Raw genomic sequence first — 18245 nt, 5'->3', positions numbered from 1 at the left:
GGTAGTGTTGACACTATGCTCGTTTCTGCAGGTGTCTGTTTATCTAGTCTGAGAGATAGGGAAGGGAAATGGTACCCTCTGGCAATTTTTTTCCTGAAGCCTCCCAAAGATCCCTGCCCCTTCAGCACAGGCTCTGAGATTAGTAAATAAGTCTCCCTCTGGTATACCCCAGGCACTTTTCAAAGTTCAGCATCCGTGCTGTGCTCTGGGGCTATTTGTTGTGCTGTCTCTTTAAGGGTGAGGACTCAGATTCCTATTGCCCTCCCAATTCTTCCAGAGGCAAGCCTGCTGTTATTTAAAGTTGCAGGTTTTAAACCCCACTGACTGTAAGAACTTGTGAAATCTGCCCCTTTGGTTTTCAAAGCCAGATGTTAGAGATTCCTCATCCTTGTGTGGGTTCCCCACGCCTGGTGTGCCTGGTGTGAAGTTCTCCTCTCCCCTCTCCATACTTATAGCATCCCTCTTTCCCAAATACAGTTCTGTGGGTCCCTTTAGCTCCAAACTGCATTTCTGTCCTTCCTACCTTCTTTGATATAGCCTCTTCTCTGCATTTAGCTAGGGATAGTCTGTTGGGCCAGTCTTTGGGTTGTTTTCTGAGTTATTTACACTGATGTGGGGATTATCTACTTGTATCCCTGGAAGGAGGTGAGTTTACGATCCTGCTACTTTGCCATCTTCCCTGGAACTTTGTAACTGATTGCTTTTAAATGTGTCACATAACAGACTCCATTCTTCCCAGCATAGAAACCATTAGAGAAGATATTGCCAGAATCTGTGCCATTTTGGCTACCTTTTCTTGTAGGAATTTGGAAAGTGGTGGAGAAGTTGGTTAATTTGACCTGATAAATTTAAGAGGGTCCATGACCTTGACATTACTCTGATGTCCAAGCCTTGTATAATGTGGTATTCAATTTTCATGAATGAATCAGTCACATTTCTTCTAATGTGGGTTAGCTTTGTTTTCTGGGGGGTGATAGATTAGTAAGGGCCATAAGTAACTCAGCTAGATCCTGAGAGAAGTCTTCAATATCCATGTTAGTTCCAGGACAAAAAAACATGGTTTATGGAAAGTTACTTTGGAAAAGTAAATTATTCCTGTTATATCAGTAAGCCATTTCTTTTCATCTATGATTTATTGAATTGTATTCTTATAATCCTATAGCTATAATTTAAAAACAAACATTTGCAAACACTTAAGGATAATATTTGCAAGAAACTGGAAAGAATGTCAAGACACCATTTCATATATCATGGTCTGCAATAATAATTTTAGTTCAATTTTGTCCCATCTTATGCCAACAAAGACTGATTTATAAAGCATGTTCCCTACTCCAGAACCAGATAATACTGGAGATAATTATTGTGTGTGGTTAGAGTTTAAGAGCAGTTTCCTGAGGCACCACTTGTAAAAGTGAAAGAACATACATTGGAATGAGTGCTGTTCAGCTATATAGTAAAAGAAAAATACAAAATTGTTGCACAGAGCCTGTTTTCCAATATTAGTTTAAATAATAACTACATTATGCCTGGCAATCTCCCAGAACCTTTAATATTGTGATTTTAGTGTTTGGATTCACAAATTCTTTTTAAACTTTGTAGGCGACACAAAAACATCTAATCATAATCCAATTTCAAACACTTTATTTAGAAATATGATTAGTCCCTTATCTAAAGTAGGAGTTAATAAGATTTAAAGCAGAATTTAGATTTCTTCTGGAAACCAAACTATATCTTTATTTTAAATAAGAATCATTAATTAATACCTAATTCAGGGGCGCCTGGGTGGCGCAGTCGGTTAAGCGTCCGACTTCAGCCAGGTCACGATCTCGCGGTCCGTGAGTTCGAGCCCCGCGTCAGGCTCTGGGCTGATGGCTCGGAGCCTGGGGCCTGTTTCCGATTCTGTGTCTCCCTCTCTCTCTGCCCCTCCCCCGTTCATGCTCTGTCTCTCTCTGTCCCAAAAATAAAAAAAAATAAAAAATAAAAAAAAAAAAATACCTAATTCAATTTGTAACATTTTAAAAGGACATTGAAAAATGTAATATTGTTTTATGTTTTCATTTAAAGAAATCCTTTAAATATTAAAGAAAAAATTAATTTTGAAGATTTAACATAATTCAACTAAAAAATAGATTCTTACATATTTGTCAAGGAATAGCTAGACCTAAGAAATCTTTTAGCTTAAGTTAAACAGTGATAGGTCTACTTAATCTTGCTTTGGCAAACTATTGTTAGTCAGTGTTGACATTTTGTATGTTCTCTAAATTCATCCCTGCCTTTAAAATGATGAAATTTGCTTCATACAATGTTGGTAAAACCAAAGGAGGGACAGAGCAAACTTTTGGCAAATTAAAACAAAGACCAACTAATTCAGGTCACTGTTTGGGTTTTAAAAAATCCATCTCTTATCCATTCGTTTTGATATATTTACTTTAGATAAATTATCAGTTTCCATTATTTGATCTCACAATCAGTGCACAGCTAGAGAAAAATAGAAATTTTTAAAAAGATAAATTTAGATGTTAAAAAAAATCACCTTTGTTGATAAAGAGAAGATTCTGTTATACTATGGTAGGTTTTAAACACTAAAGCTTTTCACATTTTCTAGCTTAAAGAAACAAAAACGTTTTTTTTATCTAAATCTTTATTAGAAGAAAAAAAACATTTAAAACGATGAGTAACAGCAAATTTCATTATTAAACATTTTATTTATCAAAGATATTTAGACAATATGTTCCTAATATTTCTGCACAGCAGAAGCACAATGATTATAGAGCTCAGACTGTCATGTGCTCATGTGAGTTTTTTGGCATAAAAGAATATCTAAAGTCACATTCAAACAAATGTGATCATAGATAAGCTGACAGTAACTTACTGTTGATTCTCAAAGCTTTCACAAATTATCATATTTGATGGACATTCCCTTGGGGTAAATACTTTAACATTGAGTAACAAACTGAATTCATTTTCTTTCAAGTTAGTAGTACTAGTAAAATTATTTAAAATTTAATTACAAATTATGTTCTGTTTATATTAGCACAATAAAAGTTAACATTATAAATAAACTGATTATTTCATATCAAAAGTTAGAAAATGAAATAAAATACATAGAACACTCCTTGATGATAATAATCATTTAAAACAGAGCTAATTCAGTACATGACAGCTATGAGCACCCTTTGCAGGGGTAGAGTTTCCCTTTATAATTTTTCAAAGTGTCCCTTTCCAAACTGTATAAAACACTGAGAAATGTAGTCTTACACCTATTGTATTTTCAAAGATCTACTATAGAAAAGATTAGATGTTTTAAACTTCTCACTTTTAGTGTAAAAAAAAAAAGATCAACAAGCATCCTTTCAGGTTTTTTTTCTTGCGTGTAGTACACATTTGTGAATGTCCACTAGGCGCAAGGGAAATTGTTTATGCTGCAAAACGTACTCTACATAGTCACTAGGATCTCAAACATACTGAAATGACAAGTGGTTTCCAGTCAGTGAGCTAAGAGGGAAACAAATGCAAGAAGACTTGTTTCAATCACTAAACATTGCAGGTTCTGTGTGTGTGTGTGTGTGTGTGTGTGTTTAAACGATGTTTGTAAACTTGCCCACAAAAGCTGGGTAATATTAAACAGCCAGTAAGGCACTTTGTCAGAGAGGACGAAGTAGTAAAGGCTGGATGGTTGGCAATTTGTTTAATAGGAAACATTCTATACTTAGAGCAAAATCTGGAGCAGGCAGTCCTTTTACCAATTTACTGTCAAACGGGAGTTGGGAAAACTTTAAAATTTTCTCTTTCAGTTTGTTTACCAATTTTCCCTGCAGAAGTCTTTTAGTTGCAATTTAAAAAATATATTAGGAGCTATCAATTCAAATAATGTATCATTTTTCAATCCAGTATTTAAAAGAATATGAACATATTCACTGGTGTTTTCAAAACATCCAAGCCACTCTATTTAAAAATGAATTACAAAACAGAAGATCTTAGTATAAAAATGTACCATGTTATTAACAATTCCCTTGCGACTTCAGATGGCTTCACATATTACAGTATAAGCTTTGGTATTAAACATGCAAATAAAAGCCAACAAGGTCATGAATACAGTGTTCCCAACACAAAGCACTTATGAAGCTAGCGTTGTGCAGACACAGCAGATGAAGATTTGGTAACACACCGCTGCACGATGACCACAGTTTGCACTTCTAAGGCTTCTTAGTTTGCATACTTGGCTCGTTCAGAATCTTCAGGAGAGACTGACTCATGTAATAGGGCCTTTCAGTAGAACCATCGTTTCTTTCCATATCTTCCACTAGGAGGAAGAATGGCACAGAGTAAATATCAAAGCAAAACTGTAAGAGAAGTAACGTCGCCATCTACTGCATACTTGCTTTACAGCAGTTTAAGATTTTTTTTTAATAGCACAGTTTTGGCATCAACATTATTGTAAACATACCTATGAGAAAACAAGCAGCCCTTGTTATTATGTTAGTAAAATATTATCTCATTGTGTGTACCAGCTCATATTCTGTCAATATGCATGCTTCTCAGTTGCATGATTGAGGAAATAACTTTTACCTTCTTTTGGATAGCAAACTTAAAAAAGAAAAAAAAAATCCCCCAGGAATTTCTAAATTCACCTTCAAATTCCTGAAAAGTAGTATGTACTCAATTCACTTCCCAAATTACCATATGTGTCAAAATTTCTTTTGTTTTGCAATCAACAATTTATGTAGCATAGTTTTAAAAAATAAGATTTGTGAAATTTCAGTATATTTTAAACTGCATGTTTTGAAAAAAATGTTTTTTGCAGTTATGACTTTAATTGCTTTGTAAGATAACAGCTTCTATTTTTCCCCCTCAAAAACAATACTCATTTTTACTATCAATTACACAAAAAGTAACTAGTGGGGAATATTTTTTTCTGACTAGAAATAAGCCCATATATAGTTAAAACTTCTACACTTAAAGGACGAATCTCTAAGTAGTAAAGAAGTTATTTAAAAATATTGAGCCAAACAGCATTCCTTTTCCTATGATTTTCACCAACGGGTTATATCCTTAAAATATAGCCAGTTTTAGAATGTGCCTCCATTTAGGCAGTGAACACTTTTACTCTAGTGAATTTTTTGGTCTAACCAGCATATATAATGTTAAATATTTAATATACGGGCCCCATCTAGTCTAAGATTCTAAATGCAGAAGTTGTGACTATTAGAAGTCTCCAAATTAATCTTTGTCTTAATTTTCTAGCTCCTGGAACAGCCAAGAATGTAAGGAGAAAATAAGCCAATCAGTTTCTCACATGTTGATTTGTATTTTATTCAAGTGATTTTCCAAGTTTTATGTGTATCAGAATCAGCTAGAGAATTTTATAATAATTCACAAGCTGCCCTGCACCCAAATACATCATCTCAGAATTTCTTAAGGAAGGGGCACAGGCATCTATATTTATAACAAGTTCTCAGAGCGATTCTGATGCATACAAAACAATTAAAATTGTTTTGTTTCATGATTATGTATCAACATTAGATTACTCTGAAAGGGGATTTATTTCCTATCACTTTTCAACACTTGAGAGGTAACTATTTACTAGATCTCAGTTGTAACTTCTGTACTATTGACTAATAATTATAACCATCCAGAAAGATAGATTATCACTCTTCTCTGAATTATGATTCAAGGAGAATGAGAGTGAAGAAGGCCCTTGGTCAAGATGTGAAGACAAGTGACACTTTTGACTATAATGCTCTCAAGAAACTAAGAACAAGATGGTGGCCGTTATAAAGACCACTGTTTTGAAAATCTTCCTTATTTAAGCTGTCACAGAGTTAGTCTACATCTAGGTTCCCATACTTCAGAATCATTAAAGAAATTAGTTTTTATATTAACTTGTGGCACAATGATACATTTCTGACTCTTTTTAATAAAAATTCATGGATCATATTTAGATCAAAATGTTAGATCAACACGTTCCTTTCTGTCAACAATTAAATAATTCTTATACACAAGTTTAGTGTACAAGCCAAAACAATACTCCTTGATTAAGTGTTCCTTTTGGGGTAACTTTTATACCATTAGCCAAATCATACAAACGTGCACACAGAGATTGGGCAGGAAAAGTGCTTGAGTGTCTGATTTATGCTTTGCTCCACCATACAAAAGACTAAGGGGATGGTTGCCAGAAACCAACTTGTTGCTCTGGCCAGCAGGGGTGGAGTATAAAAATAACTTTCCTGCTAAGCTCTGAGGGAGATTTCCTAACCCACAGTATATACCCCTGTAAAGGTACCAGACAAGGTACCTATGGAGTGCTTAGGTATATTTCCTTAGAGTAAAATCTGAAGGTCTTACTCATCTATTCTCTTTCCCCAAAGTTGAACTCAAACTAAACCTTTTGTAGAATGAAGCCAAACAATGTCTTTAATCTAGAAAAACAGGTTTGCTTATAAAAACAGGTGTGCTTATAAAAGACATAATCACTCTTCTGAAACAAATCCATTCCAGTTTTCTATATGGCAGGAATAGGGAAATAGGAATTTGTCTCTGTTTGGGTTAGAGACAAGAGGCATGCATTACATGGCCATTTCAGTTTTGTTCAGAATATTTTCACAGTGGCCAGAGGTTCATATCATTGGAAATGGTATTCCAGAACTCAGATTCAGCTTCACTATGAATATAATTACACTAAAATGAAGTGGGCTATGAAGGTTTCACAGTAATTTTTACCTAATAATGCTCTCTATGGAACTTGCATAACATTAACATCTCTATGTATATTATGGTCTTGAATCATGTACTGAAATATACTTCCTAGAGAAACATGAATACAAATTTAATCACAGTTTAGATAGCTGTCCACTAGCTTGAGCAGCTATATAGGCATAGTACCATATTTACAAATTTAGTACCATAAGCTGGTTAACTCTATCAATCTTTTTTATGGCTAATTGATGATACATTTATAGTGCTTTCAAAAATTGCCTGAATATCTTTTACAAACACATTTATAAAAAGAAAGGCTATCAAAGTGCTGCAATGGGAAACAGCACTCTGAGTTATAAAAGTATTGTTTTAAACACTTTCAGCTATAGGCTTTAAAAATATGTTTGACATTTACACCTTGCTCTTCGGCTGGGACCACAGTCTATAAAGTATCCTAGTTCACAGAGGCTACTGTCATCAAATGTCTGTCACCTCAAGTGGTACCAGGTTCTGGCTTTTCAGCAATAAGCATAGAAATTTCACATGACTCAAAAGCCTCATTTTTGAGTTACACATGATCTAATTTACAAAACTTCTATTTAAAAATGAATGTCACTGTTTGGAGCTTTTCTACTCTTTCTGCTTCTGGGAAACTAGTTGCATCTTGTTCAGAGTTCCGTGCAGGGTAGGGGCTAGGAAGTAGGGTTTTTCTGTGGATCCATCATTTCTTTCCAGATCTTCACCTGTATATGCAGCAGCCAAAGCAGGCAAAAGCAGCAAGCGGCAGCACAATTAAATATTTTTAGAAATTGGAGAGTCAAACAGGGAAAAATCAGAGAAATTAGTGTTAGAAAGTCAAATATAAGACAAATTAGTACCATTAAGTTGCTGATGCTCGACAAAGTAAGAAATTTCAACTTCTGACAGGAAGCACTAAAACTTCCTAAATCCCCCCCAATGCTCAAAGAGGTTTATTTTGGTAGTGTAAAGGCTAATAAGATCTTTCATGTCCTTTCAAAAGTATTATCTCTCAATGGTGACTGTTCATTTCAGAACGGTAAAATGTCACATCCTCGGAGATGAATCTGAACAAAAAGTGTATGATCCTGTGATAAATGTAGAACAATAATTCATTTTCAGAGTTCAAAGTCACTTTTAATGGTAGTCCACACCCTAATGTTACAGATGAAGAAACGGGAGGCCCGGCTATACGAAATGATCCTCCTGAAGTCAAAAGCTCTGAGGCAATCGGAATGAGGTGAGGATCCAGCCTCTTGTCACTTAGTTCAGTTCTTGTCCTACTTAACTATATAAGGCATCCTGTTTTAAATCCCTTCAGATTGCATTAGAAAACTAATGTTCTCTGACTTCACGTAATACATGAATTTAACTTCCTATTGTGCCTAGGCTAGTAATTAAATGATGGTGTGTTCACTAACACATATTGGGTGTTTCAGGGAAAGCATCAGAAGATGCTGAGAAGCAAAGACAAGTCAGCGTGTAATTAGCTTTCCTAAAAGCTACATGCAATTTGCAGCAGATAATATCTATCAATAAACATACAAGTACAACTTAATTCTATGTTTTCACTGGTATATTAAAAAAGATTTTGTTATTCATAGTCCTTATTATGACAAAGGATAAGAAATATATAAAATCATATAGGATAATTATGGATTTATGGAATAAATCTAAATTATTTTTCATCCTTATCTTTTGGGAATGGTTGGATGATTTAGATTTTTGCATTAGACTTCATAGTGACCTTCCTTACATACAAAATGAAAAGCTAAGGGGGGAATATGATGGACACTGAACATTTTTGTTCTTTCACCTTCATCATATTTCTATATGATAGATCATATATCTATATTGTTATTACCATTTGAGACATTGTTAGGATGCCTAGTATGGATCACATTAATAATCATCTACAACTACTACTGTTTTCTCATACTGGGACCAGACTTCTCATTGCCTTGTAATGTAAAAAAGATGCCATGTTTCAGGGCACCTGGATGGCTCAGTCAGATAAGCATCTGACTTTGGCTCAGGTCATGATCTCAGGGCTTGTGAGTTTGAGTCCCGTGTCGGGTTCTGTGCTGACAGCTCAGAGCCTGGAGCCTGCTTTAGGTTCTGTGTCTCCTTGTGAGTTATGCCCCCAAATAAATAAATAGTCAGTTTTATACAACTGGATCACTCAATAATGCCTTCACAGAATGTTTTCTCTGCTTTTCTTAAGAGCAATGTGCCAGAGAAATGATCTCTCAGAAGGTACAGCTGTATGGCTAACAATTTGTTCTTTCATCCTCAGAGCCTACTTTCTCTAGCCTGAAAGTGAAGGCCAGATCAAGCTCCTAAGGTGCTAGGTTCTCCAGGGATTTTAAGAGGAGCTACTGATAGAAAACCTATCCATTCTGAGTTACACATGCCACCCAGAAGCACAGCAAAGTCAGTGATCAAAGTTCATAGGAAGTATTTTAACTCTAAGCATCAGAACTGATCTGTTTCCTGGGCATTCTCCTCTATGAATCCTATCTGTCTAGTATGAATTGGCTGTATGTGTCTTTGAAACCATTGCCAGCTTGGCTCTATCAGAATCTATAAAGGCTCTCTTCAAAGAATTCCTAAAGTCCAGTCTCAAAGCCCAGTCATATTCTCAGTTCTGTTAATAAAACACAAGAGAATCCACTCATTATCATAAATTTGAAAACACTAAGAAATACTAAATTTGAAAGTACTAACACCATGCCATGAAGCCTGAGGTTCATTTCAGTGGCTGACCCTGCTGTGCTTTGCAAACTCCATTCTCTCAGATGTTAAGGTTTAAAGAGCATCTACTAAACAATGTCTCTTTTCAAATAAGCACTATTTGGTAGTTGCAGCCAGGTCATAGCAAATCCACAAGCCAGATAAGGACATGGGTCTTAACCTTCTTATCTTTCAGTTACTCTCCAAAGGGGGGAAACACATATACTGAAAACTTACAGAAGCAGATGAAAATTGTATCAACACACATTGCATAGACGCTGAAGAACCCATGTGCAACTAGGTAAGATCCAATAATGACTGTCTGTAAATGAGTAAAGAAAATGAAGATGTTATTAACTCAGCCAGAAGAACAATAATGCAGCTTTAAATGAAAGTCATGAAGAGAAACTTTGAAGTACCCTATGTTAGAAAATATTTCAATATAAAGACCAAGGAAATCCAATGGTAACGTTTTGGGGTGCCTTGTACTGGGATTTAAATGTATTAGATTACCTGCCAGTTGTTTTACCCCTATCCCAAATGCCCACCAAAAATATCCCAATTTTTTTTTTTTTTTTAAGGCAGTAAAGCATGGGAGTTAACGTAACACACTGCCTAGGTTTGAATCACATGTCAGGCTCTCAGTTAACAAGTTACCTAACCTCACTGTGCCTGCTGCCTCCCATAACAAGTTATTGGTGGGCAAGGGAAGAATGTGAATAGCAATAATATTTATGATATATGGAGTTAATTGTTATAGATACTGCAGGGCTCTGACATATGGAGTGAGTTAATTGTTATACATACTGCAGGGCTCCTCCCAGGTCCTCTCCAGCTGCTGCATCTATCCCCCAGTTAGGAATGTAGGCTGCTGATGACTGAGCAGGTTCCCTCATTAGGAATTGCCCTCACTGCTGGGACTGCCTCACCCAAGCTTATAGCCCCATCTAGGGGACGACCCCTGGCCAACAGCTGCCTGATGCAGCATGCAAATTCTTTTGTCAGAACTTCCTGTAATTATGTCTGAGGGCTCAGCTATAAATGCAGCATCGGTCAGCTTCTTCCTTTGCCCATGTCTGCCTCCTTACTTCCTTTTTCAAGGGTATCTCAGGAGAGCACTTCGTAATAAACCTTCCACATGCAATCCTCTCTCTCAGAGGTTGTTTCTAAGGAATACAATCTAAAGCAGAATAAGGCTTGGCACAAAGTAAGGCCAATAATGTTAGCTGTCTTTATTTTTCTAATTCCTTTTTGCTTTTTCTTCTGTCATCTCTGATCAGTCAGTGTTACCCAGTTGCTATGAATGAATTGTGACCTCTCAAAATGCATATGTTGAAATCTAATCCCCGATGTGATGTTATCTCGAGGTGAGGTTTGAGGGAGGTAATTAGGTCATGAGGCTGGGCCTTAATCAGTGGGATTAGTGCCATTGTAAGAGGAGATAGGAGAGATGATGGCCTCTCTCTCCACCATATTACGATACAATGAGAAGGTGTCCCTTTGCAAACCAGGAAGAGAGCTCTCACCAGGAACTGAATCTGTGGGCACTTTAATCTTGGGCTTCTTAGCCTTCAGAACTGTGAGGAATAAATTCTTGTTTAAGCCACCCAATCTATGATATTTTTGTTATAGAAGCCTGAAGTAAGACACCAGCTCTTACCAGCAAAGGTACCCAGTAGTAATTTAAAGATGTTGGTCCTTCTATAATCGTTGGCAATCTTTGTGTGAAGAGTAAGAAGGCCAGCACACCTACATTGGAAAGGCAGAACATGTCTATTATGTACTTGCAAAGGAATAGGTTTTTGTAGTAAAGGAGTTTCTCCTAATACCTTCTAAAGTTATGTTTATTATTATTACTTACCTATACATCCAGTAACTAGAATTTTCCCCAGGATTAGTACAAAGTCTGTAACGTTATCCATAACTGCAACTCTAAGAATCAGAAAAAAGAAAGTATAATTTTGTGTTTAAATTACATTTGTTACTTGAAATTTATTAAAGTAAATAATTCATGGGGTGCCTAGGTGGTTCAGTTGGTCGAGCGTCTGACTTCAGCTCAGGTCATGATCTTGCTGTTTCTGAGTTTGAGCCCCGCATCAGGCTCTATGCTGATAGCTCAAAGCCTGGAGCCTGTATTCGGATTCTCTCTCTCTCTCTCTCTCTCTCTCTGCCCCTCCCCTGCTCAGGTTCTGTCTCTCTCTTTCTCTCTCTCTCTCTCTCTCTCTCTCTCAAAAATAAACACTAAAAAAAAATTTAAGCATTTAAATTTTTTGAGCTCATTTTGATATGTCTTTGATGGAAATTCTATTTGGCATTTGTTCAGTGCAAGGAATGAAGACAGCCTCTGGGGATTAAGTTCTGACTTAATTTTGATGAAGTAAACAGAAGATGGCATTGTCAGGCACTATTGGTGTCAGCCTATTTTGAAGTCTAAGACACCCTGACTCCTGAGGATGTTTCATATCTTCCCTGGTTTTGCTATTCAGACTCTGTCAATTTTGGGAGAGGGAAATTGCCAGAAACATGATGTTCGTGTAGAGAATTTCTTGAGTAGTGGGGATAATAAAAATGTATAAAATGCAAGTGGGTGTGAAGATATAGATGAATGAGGGAAGCAACAATTCTAAGATATAAAAAGAAATAGTATGAGAGAGTAGATTTAAATCTATCAAATTGAAAGATAATATTCATGTCTAAAAGACCACCATCATTTTAAATAACATGTGAAGTATATGATGCTCAAGGTTCACCAAATTGTCTTTTGCAAATTCAACCTGATTACTTACTTTAAAACATTTCTCATCAGCAGATTGAAAGCCTCTCTTGCTGACTTGCAGAAGTTTTTGCCATATATTGCAATCTGAAGAAAACAGTTGATATTATTCTAGAGTCAGTAACATACCCTAACAAGACCAATAGACAACCCAGTGAGAGGAAAATGAATTCATTCTCTTGTCACCCAAACAGCTACTCTCATTCCTCTTTCCAGCATTTGGGTATGTGAGAGACATGGGAACTATGTGTTCTCAACTCTGCACAGCTGTCAGGGGCATTGACAATAAGGTGCACTTCAGATGCTATATGCTTGTAAACTCCATGGGAATTAGACCACACCAAACAGAGGCATGTCTTTTTCTCAAATATCAGGACATGGCTTCTGTCTTTGAAGTGTTTTGGCTAGGGTTTATCGTAAATGGGTTAAGTGTTGCAGCATTCAAATTAATAATTACTTTCAGGAAACCAATGCCTTTTGATACATTTGATTTACTCATTAGGAGATTCAATACAGTATTCTCACTGGAGGTAAATTAATGACAGTTTGAATCTTCATGACTATTTGGATCACTCCTGCGGACTCTGTGTCATGGTGATAACAAACCAGTATCATAAGGTTGTAGTTGCTAAATTTTAGAATTATACTTTTGGAGCTCCTATTTTAAAAAATCTCTTCAGTAGCTTCCCTATTCCCATAGGAAATAAGTAACATATTCAGTTAGGCCCGGTCAATGCCCACACATTTCAACATAAGATTTCTTAAAAAGACCATTCTGTATGTGAATCCCAGGAAGGTATTTTTTCTTTTTCCTCAGAGTGATGCATAGACTCAGCTTTCTTCCCACTAAGCTATGTCAAAGACACACAAAATCTTTTCATTCTAGCACATTTTAAAATTTCTAAGGTAAATATTTTCCCTCTTTAAAAAGATATTAACAGTAATAATGAAGTACAGTTAGCATACTACTCAACTAGGAAAGCATGGCCCTGAATCATGCATTGGATTCACAAATCCTTATATCATCATGGTGGTAAATTCAACTGCATGATGTAAAAAGTGTTAGAGATGGGAAATGTAGACATGGGGTTGGGGTTTGCAAAGAAGAAACTTAGTAAATAAAAAGTAATCTACTTACCATAATATAGGCATTTCTGTTCAAAAACTTTACCACTGTTTCCAAACACCAGAAACAGCATTTCAGGCAGCATTGTAGAAATTTAGAAATATTGTTCTGGGCCTCTATGAAAATGAGATATTCAAATTGATGAATTATTTGTGACTAAACTCTAGGAATCAAAAACACAAAAACTTTAAAAACAGGCTTTTAATTTTTTTCAATTGTGGTAAAATATACATAAAAGTTACCATTTTAACCATTTTAAGTGTATTAATTCAATTGTGTAAAATACTGTACAGTTCAGTTCAATCCAGTAAGTGCATTCACAGTGTTGTACCACCATTATCACTATCCATTTCCAGAACTTTTCATCTCAAATAGAGACTCTGTGCCTATTAAACAATCACTTCATTCTCCCCTTTTCCCAGCTCCTGGTAACCTCTATTGTATTTTGTATGAATTTGCCTCTTCTAGATACCTCATGTAAGTGAAATGATACAATATTTATCTTTTTGTGTCTCGCTTATTTCACTTAACAAAGTTTTTAATGTTTATCATTTCATTCCTTTTTAGAGCCTAACAACATTCCATTGCAGGTATATATTACATTTTGTTTATCCTTTTATCTGTTAATGGAAATTTGGGTTTTTCTACCTTTTGGCTACTGTGAAACTTGTGTGCAAATCTCTGTTTCAATTCCTGTTTTCAATTCTTTTGAGTATATACCTGTAGAAGTGAAATTGCTGGATCATATGGCAATTCTATCTTTAGCTTTCTGAAGAATCACCATAATGTTCTCCACAATGGCTATACCGTTTTACATTTCCATCAGCAATATACTAAGGTTCCTAGTTTATCTTCATCCAACAAATATTAGTTATTTTCATTTTTTAAAATAGCCATTCTAATGGATGTGAAGTGGTACCTTCACATTACACATAACCACATTACAGTTTTGATTTGCATTTCCCTAATGAATAATACTGAGCATCTTTCCATGTGCTTATTCGTGATTTGTGTATCTTCTTTGGAGCAATGTATATGCAAATCCTTTGTAGAAGGGACCAAGATGGTGACATAGGAGGTTCCTGAACTTCCCTCCTTCTGCAGATGCACTTAAAGTACAGCTACATGTGGAAAAATGTCTTCTGAGAAAAAAACAGAGACTAACTGAATGACTCCTACCCCATCAGCAAACTAAGAAAATGACCATAGTGAAACGGGTAGGAAAGGTTTAGACAAACTTCCTGTAAAGCCAATTTCTGGCACAGAACCATACTATAAGGAAGATACCCCCCAATATCAGGCTCTTCCTGAGGAGTGAAAGGTTTGGACAGCACATATAGAATTCCAACTTTTAAGGCAACCACACAAAGCACAGGCCGCCAAAACTCTTAGCTCTGAAAGCCAGTGGGGTTTATAACCACAAGTCCCACAGCACTATGCAACACAAATAGGCAGTTCTGTACAAGCACATATGGTAGCACTCATTGTGGTTGGACAGTTGAATTCATCCAATTAGAGAAGCAAAAAGAGAAAAGAATGGATAGAGTGATGGATGTATTGGACACTACCAAACAGACCAATATGGAGGTGCCAAAAGGAGGAGAGAAAGAAAGGGGCAGAAAGTTTATTTAAAGAAATAATGGTGGAAAACTTCTCTAATCTGCAAAAACAAACAGACATCCAGATCCAGAAAGCCTAAAGAATACCAAAAAAGATGAATCTAAAGAGACCTACACTGAAACACACAAAATTAAATTTTCAAAAGTTGAAAGGTAGTTAAAAGCAGTGGTAGAAAAGTGACTTTTACCTCCTTCCATATGACTATCAGATTTTTCAGCAGAATACTTATAGGCCAGAAAAAAGAAGTGGAATGATATATGCAAAGTGATGAAAGAAAAAAAAAAACTGCCAAGGAAGAAACTCAATGTGGCAAAATTGTCCTTCAGAATGAAGGACAAAGTTTTCCTCACAAAAGCTGAAAGAGTATATCACCACTAGAGCAGCCTTACAAGAAACGTAAAAGGGAGTTCTTTAGGCTGAAAGAAAAGGATGCTAATTGATAGCTGAAAATATGTGAAAGTATAAAACTCACTGATAAAAGGTAAATAAATAGTTAAATTTGGAACACTCTAAAATTGTAATGGTGGCAGGTAAATCACAACTCTAGTATAAAGATTAAAATACAAAATATTAAAGATAACTACAACTACAATATAAAATCTAAAAATATGTAAATTGTGTCACCAAAAACACCGTAGCATAAAATGTGGGGAAAGTATAAAAATGTAGAGTGTTTGTACATATTCAAAATTAAGTTATCAGCTTAAAATAGATTGATAGAACTATAAGACATTTGACATAAAATATACAGCCAGAAAATAATTAACAAAATGGCAATACAAAGTCCATAACTATCAATAATGTAAATGAACTAAATTCTCCAATCAAAAGAGTGAATGGATTAAAAAAAAAAAAAAAACTCAACTATAAGCTACCTACAAGAGTCTCAGTTCACCTTTAAAAACACAGACAGGTTTTGAAATGAAAGTGAGGGATTGGGAAAATATTTTTCGTGCAAAAAGAAACCAAACTAAAGTGGGAATAACTTTACTTATATCACACAAAATAGACATTAAGCCAAAAACTATAACATGAAGGCCATTATACAGTGATAAAGGAGTGTGTTCATCAAAAGAATATAAAAATTATATTTATGTACCCATCATTTATAAATGCAAAAATCCTCAACAAAATATTAGCAAACTTTATTCAGTAGTATATTAAAAGGATAATACACCAAGATCAAGTGGATTTATCCAAGGGATATAAGGATGGTTCAATACATGCAAATCAATAAATGTGATGTACCACATTAACAAAATGAAGGATAAAAATCATCATCTCAGTAGATGCAGAAAATTAATTTGACAAAATTCAACCTCCTTTCATCATAAAAACTCACAATAAATTGGTTATATAAGTCATCAACATAATAAAAGCCATATATGACAAGCCTACAGCTAACATCATAATCAATGGTAAAAAGCTGAAAGCCTTTGCTCTAAAATCAGGAAGAAAACAAGGATGTCCATTCTTGCCATTTTTATTCAACATAGTAATGGAAATCCTAGTCAGAGCAATTAGGCAATAAAACAAGTAAAAGGCATTAAAATTGGAAAAGTTGAAATAAAATTGTCTTTGCAGATAATACAATAGTATTTATACAAAACCCTATAGTCCAGCAAACAAATACTATTAGAACTAATAAATGAATTCAATGAAATATAGGAAACAAAGCCAATATTCAAAAATCAGCTGCATTTCTATATACTAACAACCAACTATTGGTAAGAGAAATTAAGAAAACAATCCCATTTAAAACTGCATCAAAACCAAGAAAATACCTAGAAACAAAATTAACTAAGGTGGGGAATTACTTGTGTATTGAAAACCATAAGCCATTGATGAAATAAAGATACAAATAAATGAAAATATTCCATATTCATGAGTTGGAAAAATTAATATTATTAAATGTACATAATATCCAATACAATCTACAAAAATCAATGTAATTCTTATCAAAATTCCAATGGAATTTCTCACACAAATGGAAAAAACAATCCTAAAATTTGTTTGGAAGCACAAAAGACTGAATAGCCAAAACAATTAAGAAAGAAAAACAAAGCTGAAGGCATTACATGTCCTGATTTCAAACTATATTACAACGCATTGGTAATCAAAATAGTATATAGCACTGGGAAAGAAATAGACACACAAATGAATGGAACAGAATAAATGGAAAGCCCAGAAGTACACCCATGTATATATGCTCAATTAATTTTCAAAGAAGGAGTCAAGAATATACAGTGGAGAAAGGTTAGTCTCTTCAATTCAGTTGTTTTGGGAAAACTGAATGTCCACATGCAAAAGAATAAAATTGGACGCTTATCTTAGACCACACAAAACAACTCAAAATGGATGAAAGATTTGAATGGAGACCTGAAACCATAAAACTCCTAGAAGAAATCATAGGGTAAGCTCTTTGACATTGGTCTTAGAAATGACTGGATTTAATACCAAAAGCAAAGGCAACAAAAGAAAAAATAAACAAGTGGGATTGCATCAAACTAAAAAGCTTCTGCACAGCATAGGAAACCATCAACAAAATTAAAAGGCAATCTATGGAATAGGGGAAAATATTTGCAAACCATATATGTGATAATGAGTTAATATCCAAAATATACAAGGAACTCCTAGAACTTAATAGCAAAAACCAAAAAACAATAACCCAATTTAAAAAAATGGGGGGCGGGGCAGCGGGGTGGTTCAGTCAATTAAGCATCCAAGTTTGCCTCGGGTCATGATCTCATTTGTGAGTTCAAGCCCCACATTGGGCTCACTGCTGTCTGCCTGTCAGTGCAGAGCCTGCTTTGGATCCTCTGTCCCTCTCTCTCTGCCCCATCCCCACTGCACTCTCCCCAAAATAAATACGTATTTTTAAAAAATGGGCAAAGGACCCAGACAGACATTTTCCCAAAAAAGACATAAAGATAGCTAATAGGTACATGAAACAGTGCTTGACATTACTACTTATCAGAGAAAGTAAATAAAAATCACAATGAGATAGAAGATAGGATGTCTGTTATCCAAAAGACAAAAGATAAGGATGTGGAGGTGTGGATGTGGAGAAAAGGGAATTCTTGTATACTGGTGGTAGGAATGTAAATTGGTACATCTACTATGGAAAACAGTATGGAAGTTCCTCAAGAAATTAAAAATAGAACTATCATACTATCCAGCAATTCTACTTTTGTGTATATATTCAAAGAAAATGAAATCACTGTCTCATAGAGATATTTGTATTCCTATGTTCACTGCAGCATCATTTACAATATAAAT

The 18245-nt window shown here is 35.2% G+C and overlaps 1 protein-coding gene across 6 annotated transcripts in view; it reads right to left on the bottom strand.

Annotated features, from left to right (window-relative positions):
* Window positions 1-3975: 3975 nt before the first annotated feature.
* Window positions 3976-18245, bottom strand: part of SLC44A5 (solute carrier family 44 member 5) — a 370056-nt gene continuing 355786 nt past the window's right edge. For 5 of the 6 annotated variants that reach the window (XM_058716941.1, XM_058716936.1, XM_058716942.1 and 2 more), the window contains 6 exons: window positions 13359-13462; window positions 12234-12307; window positions 11309-11379; window positions 11108-11196; window positions 9685-9769; window positions 4310-7439 (listed from right to left, as the gene is read on the bottom strand). In XM_058716941.1, coding sequence (XP_058572924.1) covers window positions 7327-7439; window positions 9685-9769; window positions 11108-11196; window positions 11309-11379; window positions 12234-12307; window positions 13359-13462 — 536 coding nt within the window. In that variant the 3' untranslated portion in view covers window positions 4310-7326. The other variant, XM_058716937.1, reaches the window with a different exon arrangement.

The sequence above is a fragment of the Neofelis nebulosa genome, chromosome 2 (genome assembly GCF_028018385.1).
Source record: "Neofelis nebulosa isolate mNeoNeb1 chromosome 2, mNeoNeb1.pri, whole genome shotgun sequence".
NCBI lineage: Eukaryota > Metazoa > Chordata > Mammalia > Carnivora > Felidae > Neofelis > Neofelis nebulosa.
This window is presented reverse-complemented; position numbering and strand designations above follow the sequence as displayed.